Below are 18,512 nucleotides of genomic sequence, written 5' to 3' on the forward strand. Positions count from 1 at the left end.
TCCAATTTCTTGATTATCTATCACAAGGCCTTCTCCTTTCGGTGCCTCAACCATGGATTAAGAACATCACTTAATGAGATCCTACACTAAGCATGTCATTAAGCACACAAGAAATGAATAAAACTCATTAAGACCACAAAATATGGATTACCCAATCAAAATCCATAAAATATCTCAAATATTACATCCCTTACTCTAGAATCTATTTAAAACTACTCACTACCCATAATATTTACAAGATATTCTGAGTTAATATGGAAATAAAGCTTTAATCTAAGCTAAGAAACAAGAAACCCAACACTAGAAAGGTAGGAAAAATGCAAGAAAAGAAAGAAATCTCCAAATCTGGTTGGAAATGGTGTGGGAGACGATTGTGACTCTTCAGCTGCTGCCCTCTCCTTTTCCTTTTCTTCCTCTTTTTCTCCCCTTTCTAAAATGGGATAAGGGTCTATTTATAACTTTTTTTCTGACAAGGAGCCCTAAAATACTGTGTTTGAGGTGTGATTTTTTGAGGGAATCTTCTGCCAGCTCATTATGAAGTCTTTGTGGGACTGCATAAGTGGACTGCACAAGTTATACAGTGCCTTATGCAGTTTTCGGCTGGTTTCTGGCTCTCTTATTCGAAATTGCATGAGCAAGGTGCAATACTGCATAAGTTATGCACAATTCTGTGAGGTTGTATAAGGGAGGCACGAATCTGCATAAGTTATGCGGCAACTTATGCAGATTTCGGCAAGTAGTGGGGACAGTTTCTTCTCCTTATGCAGAACTGCATAACTTATGCGGCAAGTTATGCGCAATTTGGCTAATGCATATTTCAACTTTGAAACTTGTTTTTGACATCTTTGGCTGTAGAAATCACTCCTCAATGGCAAAATTTCTTTTTAGTCCTTCAAAAACACCATTTTTCCTACAAACAAAATAAAATTACAAATTAATCCAAAAATTGGCAATTATGAAAAACTATCTAAATAACTAATGAAATTAGCTAAAAGTGACTAATAATCAAATAAAATGGCCATAAAATTAAACTTAAATGACTATGTAAAATATATGCATCAAATACCCCCAAACTCAAGCTTTTGCTTGTCCTCAAGCAAACTTTAAAATGTGATGCAATTTTTAGGGGTGCCTTATCCAAAGAGCTATGAAAATCACCCATTAAAGTAACTTAACATACCTTTAGCCATACCAACTATCCATATACCCATCCTTCAAAATGCAAAGAATCTAGTGCTTATCCAAGCTTTCACCGCTTAGCCATCAAGTCAATTATCATTCAAAATTCCCAAACCAACCAATCAAAAGAGAGAGTCATGCTCAAAAGGAATACTAGGACAATCAATAGTCAAAGTGTCTCTATATAGAATGATGAAATTAAATGAATGAATGGATAATTTTCTAATCCCATAGGCAAATTCCCTACTCCTATCTCCACTAATGTAGCAAGTACTATCAAGAGATCAAAGGTCTTTTTAGGGATGTAATGGGGCCATGGGGTTCAAAATGAGGCTAAGAAGAAAAAGGGGTAAAAAAGATTCAAAGCATGAGAATATTTACATTCTTGAAAACATAAGGTACACTTCTTATTTTATTATTTTTTTTCTCTTTTTTTTTTATATATGGAGGAGAGAAATACACAATGAGAATTATCAAGTGCTAGCATATTTTATAAAACACATAAAAATGGAGGGACACTTTGATACTTTAAACTTGTATCTTGCATTTTTCTCTTGATGATTGTCCCTAAAAATGCCACCCCCAAACTCATTTCCTTTAATTACTTTGGGTGGATTTCTTTCAATTTGAATGATAATAATGAAAAACACATATACTAGCACTTTTACAAGATGAGAAGCATTTCTTCTCTCTTTTATTGTATTTTTTTTATTTATTTGTATTTTTTTTATTTTTATTTTTTTATTTTTTTTATGTACCTAATATTATAAATAATTATTCTCATGAAAAGGGTTGGAGTGTTTGGTTCATTGGCTAGGTAGCAATAAGGGTTTCAAGAAAAGTTAGGAATAAAAAGGCTCAAAGGGGTTTGTAAGGGTCAATTTTAATTAGGAAAAGGGCCAAAGGTTTAAAATGAGAAGGTTTAAATCAAAGAATGCCTAATCATCTCTATTTTCAAGTACAAGCTGGTATTTCGCCTTGAAAGGTTTAGAAAATTTGTTCTAGGATTGGTGAGACATCATTTGACTACCTTTTATCCAATAACTCCCTCTAAACACTCCAATATCTAAAGGACTAGTTGGATGGCTTTTTGGCTAAGAAGATATAGGCAAGGGATAAACACTTCAAAACTTTGCACCTCTTAGAAAACTTTCAATCCACAAACCCAACTAAAGGTAAGTCAAATCACTCTCATAGGCAACTTTTCAATACTCAAGGGATTTGGCAAAAGATTTTAATGCATGATTCCTAAAAATGAGCAATGCATTAACTAATTGGAGGAAATCTATTTGTGTGCAATGTGTACAATTTCTAAGTGATGTATAATGTGTGTGTAAATGTATTATGTATATGTATGTATGGATGTATATGTAAAATATTTACAATATATGTAAATGGAATGGGATGAGATGTTCTTATACTCAAAATATGAAAAATGTAGCAAAAATCAAAATGCACACCCCCAAACTCAAAATTAGACATTGTCCTCAATGTCTCAAGCAGTGCATTATCAAAACTCAAAGCAAAGAGGAATAATCAGGAATAGTTAAATTTAAGAGCAAAAGAAAAGAGTTACCTGGTATAGAGCAGATGAGAATTCTAGAGATGATGGTGATGCATAAGAAGCTACACAGGTTATGCAGAAGAAAATGCTGTACAGAACAGGTGCATAAGGAGGGTGCATAAGCTGTGCAGTTCTGTATGAGTTGCATAAGGGACTACACAGGCTATGCAGAACATTTGCATAAGGAGTTTCACAGCCTGTGCAGTATATTCAAAAGCTGCTGCATAATGATATTGCAAGGAAAAATGTGCAAACAACAGTAGAGGCATGCAAATATATACAGTGTATGGACAAGTATGCACAAAAGGGCAGTAAAGGCAATGAGAATCAATGAAAAACTAATGGAATAGCCATCCAATAGAACTTTAAGAAAACAGAATTCAAGGCAAACTAAAATTGTTTCAGCACATCCAAAAAGAAAAACTCCTAGAAGTTTGAACAAAAGCAAAATAAAGACTAATCTAATTCTATGGTTTTGCCCTTGTCCAAAGATGCTGCTAAAGGACTTGAAGGAGTTGGTTGCTGCCGAAGGGGTGGTTTTGGAGGAGGTGATGGAGGTGGAGGTGGCATTCCCAGAAAAGCCATGAGTTGTTTCATCATCTCTTTTAACTCTTTTTGTTTGTCTCTGGTTTCCATAACAAAATCAAAGAGTTGATCATGACGATCCTTGAGGGTATCAAGACCAATTTCAAGCTTCCTATCCACAAAGTATACATCATTACTAAGCCTCTCAAGATAGGTGAATAAGGCTTTAGTGTTGAAGGGAGGAGGTGCTGTGGATGAAGAGGGTCCAGCTGCAGAAGGTGTAGGCTATGCAGAATCTGCTGGGGTATCCTGTGTAGGCTAAGTGGGTGGTGCAGGTTCAGTAGAATGCTGTTGGACTGGTGGGACAAATTGTGCCTCTGGTTGTGCAGTGGGTCCTGTATCTGCTGCTAGTTGTGTAGTGTCAGAAGGTGGCAAACTGAATCCAGTTTTGTATAGGTGTGTAGCATCAAAATAAAGAGTGTCTGAAAGTGCTGGTAGAGGATGCTCTTCCAGATTAAAACCAAAATGCTTGGCTATAACAGTTATGAGCCCACCCATGACTATGTCACCTATGGATTTGGTAGCAATATGTAACACATGCTCACAAAAGAAGTAACCAGGAGAAACTTTGACTTTGTGAAAAGCACACCATAGCATGAACAATTCAGATTTTCCAACAGCACCAGAACTAGTTCCTTTGCCCAAGATAGTGCTAGCAATAAGCCTATGGATAAATCTAAGTGCAGGGTCTAGTATTTGAGAGGTCTTGGATCTGCCAGCAGAAAAACTCTGAGGTTGGTTTGTGATACTCCTCCAAAACTGAGCAGCATTCCAAACACCTTTATTTGCTACCTCTATGCCTGTATATGGCACCCTAAATAGTCCATCAATTGCAAACCCAAAAATACTATGAAATTGGTTTAATGATAGCTCTCTATTTTGCCCCAAACACCTAAACTTCATGGTTGGCTTGTAATCTATCTCATACAATTTCAGAGTAGCAGAAAATGAGGAAATAAATTCCAAAACTAGAGCTGAATAAACTAGTTCTTGTTTATGCACAAATTCCATCCAACCTAAACCATCAAGGTATGCAACCACATTATCAAATAAACCAACTGATTGGAGAGCATTTGCAGAAATGTACCTAGTGGGTTGCACTTTCCTGTCCTTGAGTCTCTTAAAGGTTGCCTTGTGAGTTGCATTAGGGAGGGGCCAAGGTAGTTTAGATACCTGTGTTGTTGCTGAAGTTTGCTTTTTGCTAGAAGAGGGTGATTTGGCTTGTGGGGTAGAGGCAGAAACGCCAACCCCTTATCGTGTGGAAGCTGAAGTTTTGGGGTTTTTGGGTGGAGGTTCTGAAAGTGGAGTGGTAGGTGGGTCTTTGCGTTTTGTTAGAGGAGGTGCAGAAGCCATGGGTTGGGTGGATTTCGATCAAATTTTTCTCTTATAAGTGGCTATGGGAGGTGGTGGAGGGATTTGTTGTGGAGGTGAATCGGGGTTGGGGGGCCGCATTGCTAAGGGCGAGACTTGGAGAGGGGAGTTTTGAGGGGAATGAGGAGGCGATTCCATGGTGTTGTCGATGGTGAGAATGGAGGAGGTGATGGAGAAAGTAAAAGAGGCAGAGGGAAGTTAGGGCAAAGGGCGGTGAAAAGAGGAGTGGGAAGGAGGAGTGATGCCGAGAAAAATGGACGTGGGGGGAAAGGCGTGAACAGGAACAACGGGAAGTGGAGGTGGGAAAGTGGGTGCCAAAAAATTTTTTTTGATTTGAACAGGACATGTGTAAAACTGCATAAGGGGAGAATGAATGTGCATAAGTTATGCACTCTCTTATGCTGGTTTCGGTAGAAGATAAAGAGTGTGAAAAATTGGTTATGCAAAAGTGCATAACTTATACACTGACTTATGCAAGTTTCGGCTGAAATTTGTAGTGAAAAAAGTCAGTTATACAAAAGTGCATGACTTATGCGCTGCCTTATGCAAGTTTCGGCAGATGGTGGGATTCCAGGAAATATGGTCATGCGGAAGTGCATAAGTCGTGCACTCCCTTATGCAAGTTTCAGCAGATTTTGGAATTCCAAAAGATGTGGTTATGCGGAAGTGCATAACTTATGCACTCGCTTATGCAGATCTCGGCAGAAAGTGGAAATGCAGAAAAGTTGGTCATGCGGAAGTGCATAACTTATGCACTCCCTTATGCAAGTTTCGGCAGATTTTGGGATTCCAGGAAATGTGGTCATGCGGAAGTGCATAACTTATGCACTCCCTTATGCAGATTTCAGCAAAAATTGAAAATGCAGGATTTGAAGTCATGCAAGAGTGCATAACTTATGCACACGCTTATGCAAGTTTCGGCAGAAATGAATTTTGGCAAAAATGTGGCTGTGCAAAATTGCATAAGCTATGCACATCCTTATGCAGTTTGCAACAGAGATAAAAGATGACAAGAATTGTGGTTATGCAGGATTGCATAAGTTATGCAATGGCTTATGCAGGTTTTAGCAAGATGAGAAAATGGCAAAATTTGTGATCTACAAGCTGCATAAGCTATGCAGTTACTTATGCACAATTCAACAAGATTGAGATTACAATTGAAAATGAATTGTAAGTTTGAAAAAATACACTAGAATGAAGAAATGTAATTCTATGAAGCATAAATCATGAGAAATTATCACCAAAAACACATCAATATATACAAAATCCATCACAATTGCATCATACAAGCTTGTAGAAGTGAGTTTTGCATAAGAGGCATTTGTGAATTATGCCATATCAACTCAAATTCTGCAAATAAGCATTTAGCACATTAAAAACTCAATAAAAATCTGCATAAAGTTACATTTATCCACAAATGAGAATGGACTCCCCAAGTTATGCCAAGAAAATGCAGCATGTTCACATTGAATCACACAACCCAAATAAGCTCAAAACTACAAAAATGACCCACTTACCATCATATTAATATGATAAACACATGATGTACAAAAGTTACACACCCAACCTCAACAAAGTAACAAATGCCATGTGCTGCAAACCCTTCTTTGCTGAAATTTTCATTTTTCTGCATAAACCAAGAAGCAAACCTGCACAGCTTATGCAGTGAAAATAAAACAATCTTGGGAGAGTTAATGGGTAAAATATCAGATTAAGAGTTGCTCTCCAGCAGTGCAATAACCTTCATCCATTGAAATACATCTACAAAGGACAAGATTCAACAATGTCAAAAATTGAATTTGGGGAGATTTAAGATAAAAACATAAGTAATGCAAATAAAAGTAAATCAACAAAAACAAAATAAAAGAACTTGGGGCGCCTCCCAAGAGCGCTAATTTATAGTCCTTAGCTGGACTCTTTTCATATTTCATGGTGGCTGAAATTGGAATTTATTGCCTCTGTTTCCAATAGGTGCTTCAATGAATCTATACTTCATTTTCTTTCCATCATATGAGAAGATCCTTGTTGCTTTGTCTAAAAATCCGACCATTTCTTTCTTGACAACCTTTGGTGCATCTTTTTCTTTGAGAGATGGTTGCTTTACTTCACTTTTCTCCACTTGCTCAACTTCAAAGATTGGTGCCATAGGACAAGGTGGATTACTATTCAAATGTTGTACAAATGCAGCCTCTTTTGGATTTTCATAATTGATACTCCCTTCATGGATAAGACAACTTTCAAGAGAAGCCTTCAGATAGCTCTTTCTAAAGTGCTCTTTTACTAACTCATCAACTATATCAATTCTCAAACAAGAGTCTACATCTTTATGTTGCTTCTTCTTATCATTGCCAATATTGAAGACTAACTGATCCTCTCCGACTCTAAGAGTAAGCTTTTCACCTTTCACGTCAATCAAAGCACCAGCTATAGCCAGGAAAGGCCTCCCCAAAATGATTGGCATATGAGAATCCTCTTCCATGTCCAAAATGACAAAGTCAACTGGGATGTAAAATTTTCCAACCTTCAGTGGTATATTTTCCAAGATTCCTTCTGGATACTTAATTGATCTGTCTACCAACTAAAGAGAAATGTGGGTTGGCTTAAGATCTCCCAAGTTAAGCTTCTTATAGATGGAGAGGGGCATAAGGCTTACACTAGCCCCTAAATCACATAAAGCTTTTACAGAACATGATTCCCCAATGTGGCATGGAATTGAAAAACTCCCTGGATCCTTGAGCTTTGGAGGAAGTTTCCTTTGGAGGATAGCACTGCATTCCTCAGTTAAGGCTACAGTCTCATAATCTTCAAGTCTCCTCTTATTTGAGAGAATTTCTTTTAGAAACTTAGCATAAGAAGGCATTTGGGAAAGAGCATCAATAAAAAGCACATTTAAATATAGCTTATTCAAAACCTCTAAGAACTTTACAATTACTTATCAAGCTTGGCTTTTTGAAATCTCTGTGGAAAAGGAAGCTGTAGCTTGTAAGGCTCTGGAGGTTTATATTTCCCTTCTTTCTCTCCAACCTCCTCTTTACCTTTTCTTGCACTCCCTTTTTCACTCTTTTGTTTTTCATTTCGCTCAACATCTTTCTCATTTTCTCTCTTCTCGACTTTTTCACTCTTCTCAGTATGCACTATTTTACCACTCCTCAGTGTGATGGCATGACATTGCTTCCTTGGATTTTCTGTTTGACTAGGAAGTTTCCCCATAGATTTGGTACTTGATGAGCATGCTTGTTGTGCAATTTGATTTTCCAGCATCCTATTGTGTGTTTGCATTTGTTCCAGCCTTGCTTTCATCTCTCTCATCTCTTCATCATGCTTAGTTTGGTTAGCAAGAATCTGTTGTAACAAAACTTCTGTGGTGAAACTTTGTTCTTGCTGTTTTGGTGGAGGATTCATATTTCTCTGCTGAAAATTAGGCAATGGTTGCCTATTTTGCTGATATGGAATTCCTTGTTGCTGTTGTGGCTGAAGATTCTGATTTGGGACTTGACTTTGCTGATTTACCCATGAAAAGTTGGGATGATTCCTCCAAGTTGGATTATAAGTTTGAGAGTAAGGATTTCCCATTTGTTTGTTTCCATAATTACCAACATATGCAGCTTGCTCTTTATAGTCTACTCCATAGCTGGTAGCTCCTTCTGCATAAGCAACTTGTTGTGAACTTCCAGATGATGATGATGAACTAACCAACATACTTAAATCTTCCATCTTCTTAGCCAAAACATTTGTAAGTGCATCAAACTTTGCATTAATCATGTTAAATGGATCAAGGTCATACATTCCAGTAGCTTGCCTCTTTTGAGTTGGAGCTGGTCCTCTTGGAGTACTCCAAAGATGAGTATTCTTTGCAATTTTCTCCAATAGCTCATAAGCTTCATCTTCATACTTCATAATAAATTCTCCTCCTGTTTGAGCATCAATAATCCCTCTAATTGCAGGAGTTACATTGGTGTAAAAATTCTGGTTTGTCATCCATTTTGGAATGGCATGATGTGGGTATTGTCTCTCTAATTCCTTCCATCTCATCCATGACTCATAAAGAGTTTCATCTTCTCTTGGTCTAAAAGCTGTCATTTGATTCCTTAATTCTTGAGTTTTTCCAGGTGGAAAATATTGTGCAAGAAATGCATCAGTGAGTTGCTCCCAATTTGTAATGGAGTTGTGAGGTAAAGAGTCAAGCCAATCCGATGCTCTATCTTTCAAAGAGAATGGGAATAGCTTCAATCTTGCTGCATCATCAGATACTCCAGGTTATTTTTGCATATCACAAATCATAGTAAACTTCTTTAGATGTGTGTGTGGATTTTCAGAAGGATGTCCCCCAAATTGAGAATTTTGTATCATTTGAAGAACCCCAAAATCCATCTTGTAACTATTTGCATCAATTCTTGGTCTTGCTATATTTTCTCTCAAGTCATCAAAATAAGGAAAAGCATGATCCATCATACTTCCCCTAGGCACATTAGCATTAACAACTTCTTCACCTTGGGCTGCATTTTCATTGTTTCGATTATTTCTAGCATTACCACCACCAATTCTAATTCTTTCATCAGCCATGTCTGCTTCAATTTCAGTTTCTCTCAAAGCTTCTTTCCTTTTTCTAGTTTCTTTCTTGTTGGCTTTATAAATTTCTCAATTTCAGGATCAAATAATAAGGATGTGTCACTTGTGCTTCTAGCTCTTCTCATAAAAGATTAAGAGTACCTGAAAAAGAACAAACACAAAATGAAAAGATAACAAAGATAAATCTATAAACAACTAAAATAATCAAGAATTCAATCCTAAACAAACAACTCCCCGGCAACGGCACCAAAAACTTGATGTGGCCCAACCGCAAGTGCACGGGTCGTACAAGTAATATAGAAAAGATATCATTCCCACGAGGAGTTGTGTTAATGATTGAATTTTTGATATAAAAAGTTGACTAAATTGAACTATTTTTGAAATTAAAGCAATAAATTGATGGGTATTGGAGTGTGAATTTTATGTGTGTGAGATTAATAGTCTATTCAACAATGTAATGATTAAACTAAATTTGTATCAAATTAAAATAAGCAAATTCAAATATGGCAAGATTTAAATTGGCAAGTAATTAAATTCAATTAGAAATTAACAATGATAAAAAGGCGATTCCGGAGTTTGGGAGTTCATATTCAAGCTATTTTGGGATTTTAAATTGGTTATCCAATCTTATGGAACTTACGGGTTTTAAGGAGATTAATTCTTAAATCCTTTGAATACCCTTTTGAGTGAGACAAAGAGTGCCTTAATCAATCTAATCTTACTTTCGTGGAGTTAGAGTTAATTAAGACCCATTAGGTTCTTTAATGAATCTGTGAATCCTCCTAATCCTTAGTCTATTTCTAGATCTAAGTTAATTAAATCCAATTTCTTGATTATCTATCACAAGGCCTTCTCCTTTCGGTGCCTCAACCATGGATTAAGAACATCACTTAATGGGATCCTACACTAAGCATGTCATTAAGCACACAAGAAATGAATAAAACTCATTAAGACCACAAAATATGGATTACCCAATCAAAATCCACAAAATATCTCAAATATTACATCCCTTACTCCAGAATCTATTTAAAACTACTCACTACACATAATATTTACAAGATATTCTGAGTTAATATGGAAATAAAGCTTTAATCTAAGCTAAGAAACAAGAAACCCAACACTAGAAAGGTAGGAAAAATGCAAGAAAAGAAAGAAATCTCCAAATCTGGTTGGAAATGGTGTGGGAGACGATTGTGACTCTTCAGCTGCTGCCCTCTCCTTTTCCTTTTCTTCCTCTTTTTCTCCCTTTCTAAAATGGGATAAGGGTCTATTTATAACTTTTTTTCTGACAAGGAGCCCTAAAATGGTGTGTTTGAGGTGTGATTTTCTGAGGGAATCTTGTGCCAACTCATTATGAAGTCTTTGTGGGACTGCATAAGTGGACTGCATAAGTTATGCAGTCCCTTATGCAGTTTTCGGCTGGTTTCTGACTCTCTTATGTGAAATTGCATGAGCAAGGTGCAAGACTGCATAAGTTATGCACAATTCTGTGAGGTTGCATAAGGGAGGCACGAATCTGCATAAGTTATGCGGCAACTTATGCAGATTTTGGCAAGTAGTGGGGACAGTTTCTTCTCCTTATGCAGAACTGCATAACTTATGCGGCAAGTTATGCACAATTTGGCCAATGCATATTTCAACTTTGAAACTTGTTTTTGACATCTTTGGCTGTAGAAATCACTCCTCAATGGCAAATTTTCTTTTTAGTCCCTCAAAAACAACATTTTTCCTACAAAACAAAGTAAAATTACAAATTAATCCAAAAATTGGCAATTATGAAAAACTATCTAAATAACTAATGAAATTAGCTAAAAGTGACTAATAATCAAATAAAATGGCCATGAAATTAAACCTAAATGACTATGCAAAATGTATGCATCGGTCTTTCCATGAAAGACTAGATTTTTTACAATAGAAACAGCAGATTTATTGCCACTTAGCTCCTCAGTAGCATTTACCTGTTCATGCTTCAAATCAACTAGCAACTTCCTGAGCCAAATGGCTTGGTTTATAGCATGTGCACCAGCAATATGCTCTACCTCAGCTTTGGATTGTGCCACAGTCTCTTGCTTCTTGGAACTCCAACAAATCATGCCTGAGCCAATAGAAAAATAGTAACCAGAGGTGCTTCTCATGTCATTACATTAACCTGCCCAATCACTATCAGTGAAGCCCATTAGATTTACTTCTACATGTCTTGCATATAACACACCAAAGTCTGCTGTTCCTTTCACATATCGCATCACCCTCTTTGCAGCTCTATAATGCACTTCACATGGGCTTTGCATGAACTTGGAAAGTATGCTTGTTGCATACATAATATCTGGTCTGGCAGGTGACAGATATAGTAGGCATCCAATAAGACTCCTGTAAAGACTTGCATCAATCTTCCTTGCTTCATCACTTTTGCTAAGCTTTTCACCTTGCACAGCTGGAGTACTTACTGTCTTACAATTTTCCATCCCAAACTTCTTTAAAATTTCAATTGCATATTTCCTTTGGCTCATGAAGATTCCTTGATGAAGGAGCAGGATTTCCATACCATGAAAATAAAACATTTTCCCCAAATCATTCATCTCAAAACTTCTTTTCAGCTCCCCCTTGAACTGATGAATCAATAATTGATTGTTACCCGTGACCAATAGATCGTCAACATACAGAGAAACAATAATGGTGCAGTGGTGGCCTTTTAGGCATAATGGAGATCTCTGGTTGGCACTATTTAAGGTTGAGGAGCAGTAGTGGCAGTAAAGGGGAGAATGGGGATGCTGCAAATACAAGTCATAGTACTATGTTGGTCCTGAAACTACATTACAATTTGCTAGTTTAGAGTTGGAGTGCTGTAATAGTTATTTCTATGCAAGATAAAGCAAATTAATGGGTAATTAATAAGTGTTTTTATCTTGCTCCTTGCAAGTTATATTAAATTTCTATAGTTAAACATATCTGATGTTTCTTTTGAGAATTTATTGGTTCTGAGAATTTTTTAATGATACTTGAGACAATTTGAGTTTTAGTTTGATGTTTTAATCATTCGGTCGTTATGATAAACTATCTAAATCCAACAATTATTCTGTAGAGCATGATTGAAGCCCATCAGCTTGTATATCCTTGGTTTCCAAACATTTCTTTTGTTTCTCTTGGTTTCAGCTCTTGATAAAATTATGAAGTTGGATAAAATTATGAAGATCCTTCTGCTCTTGATATTTACAGACAAAATATGCTTCAGGAATAAGCCAATGAAAATGCTGTTAGAACATAAAGAGCTGTTGTTTAAAAGTTTTAATCTCTCCTGGTGTCTCTCTATGTGTGGTGGCACAATACATCTACTTTCTACCTGTATCCCTCCAGAATTTGATTTCCTCATATAATCCCTAAGGCAAATCCATGTCACAGCCAAGGGGTCTGTTCACTTCACAAGACAGCCAGTCAGCAACTGTAACATCGTCTCAGAACATAGATTATTTTGGTAATTTCAGAATAACCAATTGAGTTGCATTTAATGCAGGAATGGAGTATTAATGGGCTATGGACTATCAGTTCTGCAAATACACAGATTTCTTGTTATCAGTTCTACAAATACACAGATTTCTTGTTAGCTACAGCCTTTGGGAAGGTTGAAATTAAAGGTCCCGGTAAACTTGCAACTCCTTTTGAAAGAACAAAAGTTTTAGCTTATACTCTTGGTGCCATGACGCCTTAAGCTCTTACATATTCAGAGGATGGTAGTCATCCTTCCATATTAATTATACTTAATGTTTTTAGAAAATATTGATTTTTTTTTAAATTTAATTATTACTATATGTCATTTATAATTATGTTATTGGCAATTTGAAGCTGTTATGATCCATGGAGCTATACTTGGTGGATTTAGAATATATTGATTGTATTGCCTCTGAAAAAATATTATCTTGGCTAACCAGCTTCCTGTGCACTTCACTGACAGTGATTGAGTTTCTGGCAGAATTGCAATTGAGTTTCTATATTCACTTCCTGTGCACTTCCTGTGCACTTCATCGCATAAACCAAGGAAATAGAAACTAAAAGTAATGGTAATAAGCAGAGTCTTTGAAAAATTATGTCAAATAATAACATTTAAATAAATTTTGTCATTTTAAAATTTAATTTAAGTATATAGTTTTTTTATAAAATCATTTAAATTAAATTATTTAAATCGAATTAAGTCAAGTTCTAATACAAAAATAGTTAATTTGGTTAAATCGTTAGTAATTAATACTTTGATTATTTATTTAGTTTACTTGCATTAATTCGTGATTTTGATATTTAAATCCTCCAAATTAATTACATTTAAATGTTAATGTTTTTAGTAAATATTTATTTTTTTAATATTTAATTATTACTGTATATCATTTATAAATTATATCATACATATCTTTATCATCTTTACATTGTCATTTATTTTCAAAAATTAATTTTATAAGATAATTATATTAAGATTAATTAAATTATAAATTATATATCATCCTAATAATATGCTTTTTTTTTTCCATAATTGTAGTAATCCACAACCGTCGAAAGTGAATATAGAGGCACAACGAGAATCATTAGGCTTTTAAATTCTCTACATCTTAATAAAATTTATACAACAATATAGTAGCATACTCACCGTATTTATATTATTAATAATTTAATTTAATTTAATTTATTTTGTATATACAAAAATAATTATATTGATAAATATATTTAAATTACATTTTCTCAATAAGTATATTATCCAGTTTAATAATTATATGATATATATTTTGGATGTAAAATTGTTAAAAATATGTGATTATTATTTTTTTAGATTTTAATATTTATAAATTAATTAATTAAATATAGTATAAATTTATTAAATTAATTTAATTAAATATTTTATTTAATATGTTTTATATATTTTAAATTTTAAATATCAAAAATCACAAAATAAAAACTTAATAATATTCAATGAACTTTTAATATTTAATAATACTAGTTTTTACCTTAACGTGCGTTGCACGTAGATTTACGCATTATATTATGTAAACACGTGATTTAAAACTTTTTTATATAATTTTCTTTAAATTTTTTATACAATATAATATTATTATTATATATTATTTTTAATAACCAATTAAATTTATTTATTCTTTTGTATGACTATATTTTATTTCTAATTAAAGTTGATTCAAAAGAGTTATAAAAATAAAATTAAGAAGTTATAAGTTAATTGAAATATTATAAATAAAATACCATAAATATGGTATGGGAATATGGATACTTGAATTTTACAAGTTAAAATGTATTATTTACTAAAATTTATTTTTAAAATAGTTTCAATTTTTTTAATAAAGTTATTACAGTCCATTTAAATAGGAATTGTAAGGCAAAAGATATTTATTTTATTACTTCACTTTATCTTGTTAAAATAAAGATGTTAGAACTAACAATTTTTTATTAAAACATTTTTTGTACTTTTATAAATAATAAAAATAATGAAGAGTGATTTTGAAAATCTCGATGTTCCTCCCTTCTCACTTATTAAAAGCACTGCAAATGAATCATATATATTATTTACAATAAATAAAGTGATCAAAGATATGTTAAAATATTTTCTTTTAATTATTTTTTGAAATTTAAATTCTTTAGAATGAATTATTAAAAAGTCATTAAGGCCTATAACTTTATTCATACTTTATTTCTATTGTTTTTCAAAATTAATTAGAACTCTTAGGATAAAAATTATACAAAATTTTTAATACCAAAAAAATATATACAGAAGATATCAAAATTTTTATAATACAATAATTTAGAAATTAAAAATATTCTAACTGCTTGATTAAAAATATTCTAACTGCTTTTATGCAACAAGTAAGAGTTGAAGCAGTTAACATGACAAATAATATTTAAATTTAATAATTAAAAAATCTAAAACTTTTTTAACTTTTATTAATTATAACCAATTCTATAAGTTTATTTTATTTATAATTAATTGACTAATTTTTATTTAATTTGGTCAAGATTAATATTTTCTTACTTAATACAGTTTTTAAAAATGAATATTTGTATTATTTAGTATAACAAAAAAATAATAATATTCTCCTATTTCTCTCATTTTTATTTGGGTATTTATAGAACTTATTTATTAAAATTGATAAATTTTTATTTATTTAAAATTAAAAATATTCCTCGACTCATCTCTCTCTCTCCTTCTAGCTATTGTTATCTAATAATATGTATGTATACACCCTCCATCCACTCCACCCCACCCCTCTCTCTCTCTCTCTCCACCTACTATCAACCAATAATATATAAATACTCAACCACCTGTTTTTTATTATTATTATTTGCTAAAATGATGAATACTATTATTATTGACATTTTTTGCATGAATTTTTTATTTTTAAATAAAAAATGAGGGGAGAGAAAGAGGAAAATTATTTTTTTTACTATACTAAGTAATATAAATATTATTTTTACAATTTTGTTAAGGTAATAAAATATTAATTTTGATCAAGTTAGATACTTGATCAAAATTAGTCAATTGACTATAAACGAAACAAACTTATAGAATTTACTATAATTAATAAAATTTGAAAAATTTTAGATATTTTAAATTATAAAAGTTATGCCACGTCAGTAATAGCATATAAAATAATAATACTTTTATTACGTCAGCTACCACGTCACTTGCCACATTTAGCAAAAACATATTAAAAAGTGATATTTTTGCCACGTTAGCTGCCATGTCAGTGTTTCCAGATCCACAATTTTGACTGAGCCATAATAAATTGTAAACTTTTAAATTAGGCCAAAATTGGTAAAAAAAAAAAATAGCTATAATTGCAAAAACAAGTAAAGTTTTAGATTTTTTTAAATATTAAGCCATAAAAATAACAAAAATGAAGTTAGTCAATTACTTTTATTTAAATAATATCAGAATTATCACCAATGATCTTAACCATGTCCCTGAAAGTGTTTATGGTTGTGATTCTGATATGGCTTTAGCAATGAATCGAAATTGGAATAAATTTTTAATTTTTTGATTTTTGAAATCAAATTTGAAATTAAATTTTGGTTTTGATTTTGATTTAGTTCTAAGTAATTTTAATATGATTTTTGTTTCATTTCAATTTCAATTTTGGTTCTAGTTCTATTTTAAATCTTTATTTTTTTACTAAAAGTTATAATTTTTTAAATTCATTTTAAAATAGTAAAAATAATCTTAAATTTCTAATATCAAAACAACAATAAAAATAATAACTCTAATATTAAAATAAAAATTAATATAAAAAATATATTATACATATTTCTTAATAAATAAAAATATTATATTATTTTCTATATATTTTTTAATCATATATATCATACTTAGATTACTTAGTCAATTGCTCGGTTAAAAGGTCAAATAGTCTACTTGACTTGGTCAAAGAGTGACATGGCTGGCCAAATGTTAGAGCAAGACATGACTTGGTTAGCATAACCGAATAGTAGCTCAAACCATCATAATGGTCTACATTGCCTTGATAGCTTGAATAAACTAACTAATAAGGATCATATATCTAACATGAGTTATGTTCGTCAAGGATTTTGGGACCACAGTAAAAAAAAACAAGAATCTTGCAGCCACCTACAATAGTCAATAAACATTAGCCTATATATATCAGAGTAATGCCAAAAATCAAGTACACTTACTTTGCTCATTTCATTACAACATTCTCTGCATACATTACTCTTAAATTCTTATCACTAACTTATAGTTGGAATAGTTGTCCAAGGGCAACTGACCTCACATTTTGGTTCACTTGCAGACTTATATCATTCTTGAATCGGTCAAATTAAGGAGCTCACAGCAATATCATATGCATTATAATCTTAATTGCGTGTGTGTGTGTGTGTGTGTAATTTTATTAAAATTATAAATTATATATAAAAAAATATATGTATAAAATTGATTTTTCAATTTGGTTTTATTTTTTTACGGTTTTGGTATGATATTGATTCGGTTTTTAATGGAGAACCAAAACTAAATTAAAACAGTAAATATAAGTTTGGTACGATTTTTATAATAATAATTTTTTTAATTCCGATATAATATGTTACAATTCTTCTATTTGGAACTTTCAAGAACAACGCACGACGCTAGTTACCGCTACTATGTGATTGTGAGGCTCTCATGGCAACGAAATAAACCAAAATTTGTTGTGGAGAAAAATATCAAACTAAAGCATGTAGTTTGAAAATCTGTCTTAAATTGTTGGTCTGATCTACTAAGCAATTTCAATTTATCGGTTAAAATTTACAGTTTTATTATTAAAAAATGGAAATTATAATAGATTATATTTATCATATCATGTCACTTTTTTGGATTATTTTTAAATTAAAAGAATATTAAAAGATTAGTTCAAATTTTATATCATTTTTAAATTAAAAGAATATTAAAGGATTAGTTTAAACGACAAGGGAGATTTATTCAACTTGAAAAGTTTGAAGCTTAAATCCATCTACAAATGTATCCTAAGCTTTATCCTAGGGCTGAGCAGAATTCAGTTCAAACTGAAAAATCGAACCGAACCGAATCAATTCGGTTCAATCGGTTCGGTTTTAAAATTAAATCAGTTCGGTTCGGTTTTACATTATAAAAATTTCGGTTATTTCGGTTCGTTTCGGTTTTGAAGAGAAAAAATTCGGTTAAACCGAACCGAATAGTAATTTATATAGTCAAATCAAACTAAATCGAACTGAATCGATTTTTGAATTGATTTATTTTTATGGAAAATTTATGAATTATATTTAATTATATATATATTAATTATTTAATTTCATTGATTAATGGTTATTAGGTTCAAACCAAAGTTAAAATTAGATCAATAACTTGAAAATCAAGTTTAAATTAAAAAATCAATAAAAAATCAAACCGATTGGTTTAAACCGAACCGAACTGAAATAGAACGGTTAGGTTCGATTCAGTTTTTCACCCATTTCGATTCGGTTCGGTTTATAAAATTTACGGTTTGGTTTTATAATTTAATTCGATTCGGTTCGGTCCAATTCAGTTTGAACCGAATGCTCACTCCTATTTTATCCTCGACATAAGTGCAATAAGAGTGCTTGTAAATATGTGTGAGTGTGAAAAGTATAGTATTTACTATCGAGGGCAAGTGATTAGCTTATCTGAACATCCCTTTTAACCGCCAAACAAAGTTTATGATATAATTTAATTATAAAATATCAAAATGGTCAAATGTACCATTTCACACCTAAA

General features: G+C 32.4%; 1 protein-coding gene and 1 non-coding gene across 2 annotated transcripts; one reads left to right on the forward strand and one right to left on the reverse strand.

Annotated features, from left to right (window-relative positions):
• Positions 1-6,442: 6,442 nt before the first annotated feature.
• Positions 6,443-11,808, reverse strand: LOC110663575 (secreted RxLR effector protein 161-like). Its single transcript, XM_058147637.1, has 3 exons — positions 11,418-11,808; positions 11,227-11,363; positions 6,443-6,460 (listed from the first exon to the last, which is right to left on the reverse strand). Exons 1-3 carry the CDS (start codon positions 11,806-11,808, stop codon positions 6,443-6,445), a joined length of 546 nt encoding a protein of 181 aa, XP_058003620.1.
• LOC131180373 (small nucleolar RNA R71) lies at positions 8,688-8,795 on the forward strand. The gene has a single exon (XR_009149149.1). It is a non-coding gene; the product is annotated as a small nucleolar RNA R71 (small nucleolar RNA).
• Positions 11,809-18,512: the final 6,704 nt, after the last annotated feature.

This window comes from Hevea brasiliensis, chromosome 5 (genome assembly GCF_030052815.1).
Source record: "Hevea brasiliensis isolate MT/VB/25A 57/8 chromosome 5, ASM3005281v1, whole genome shotgun sequence".
Taxonomy (NCBI): domain Eukaryota; kingdom Viridiplantae; phylum Streptophyta; class Magnoliopsida; order Malpighiales; family Euphorbiaceae; genus Hevea; species Hevea brasiliensis.

Bases quoted from the DNA above. Each gene is read 5' to 3' on its own strand.
- LOC110663575 (XM_058147637.1), bottom strand. From the start codon at position 11,808: ATGGAAATCCTGCTCCTTCATCAAGGAATCTTCATGAGCCAAAGGAAA. The intron at 11,364-11,417 runs GTTAATGTAATG...CTATTGGCTCAG, and splicing joins CACTGATAGTGATTGGGCAG to GCATGATTTGTTGGAGTTCC.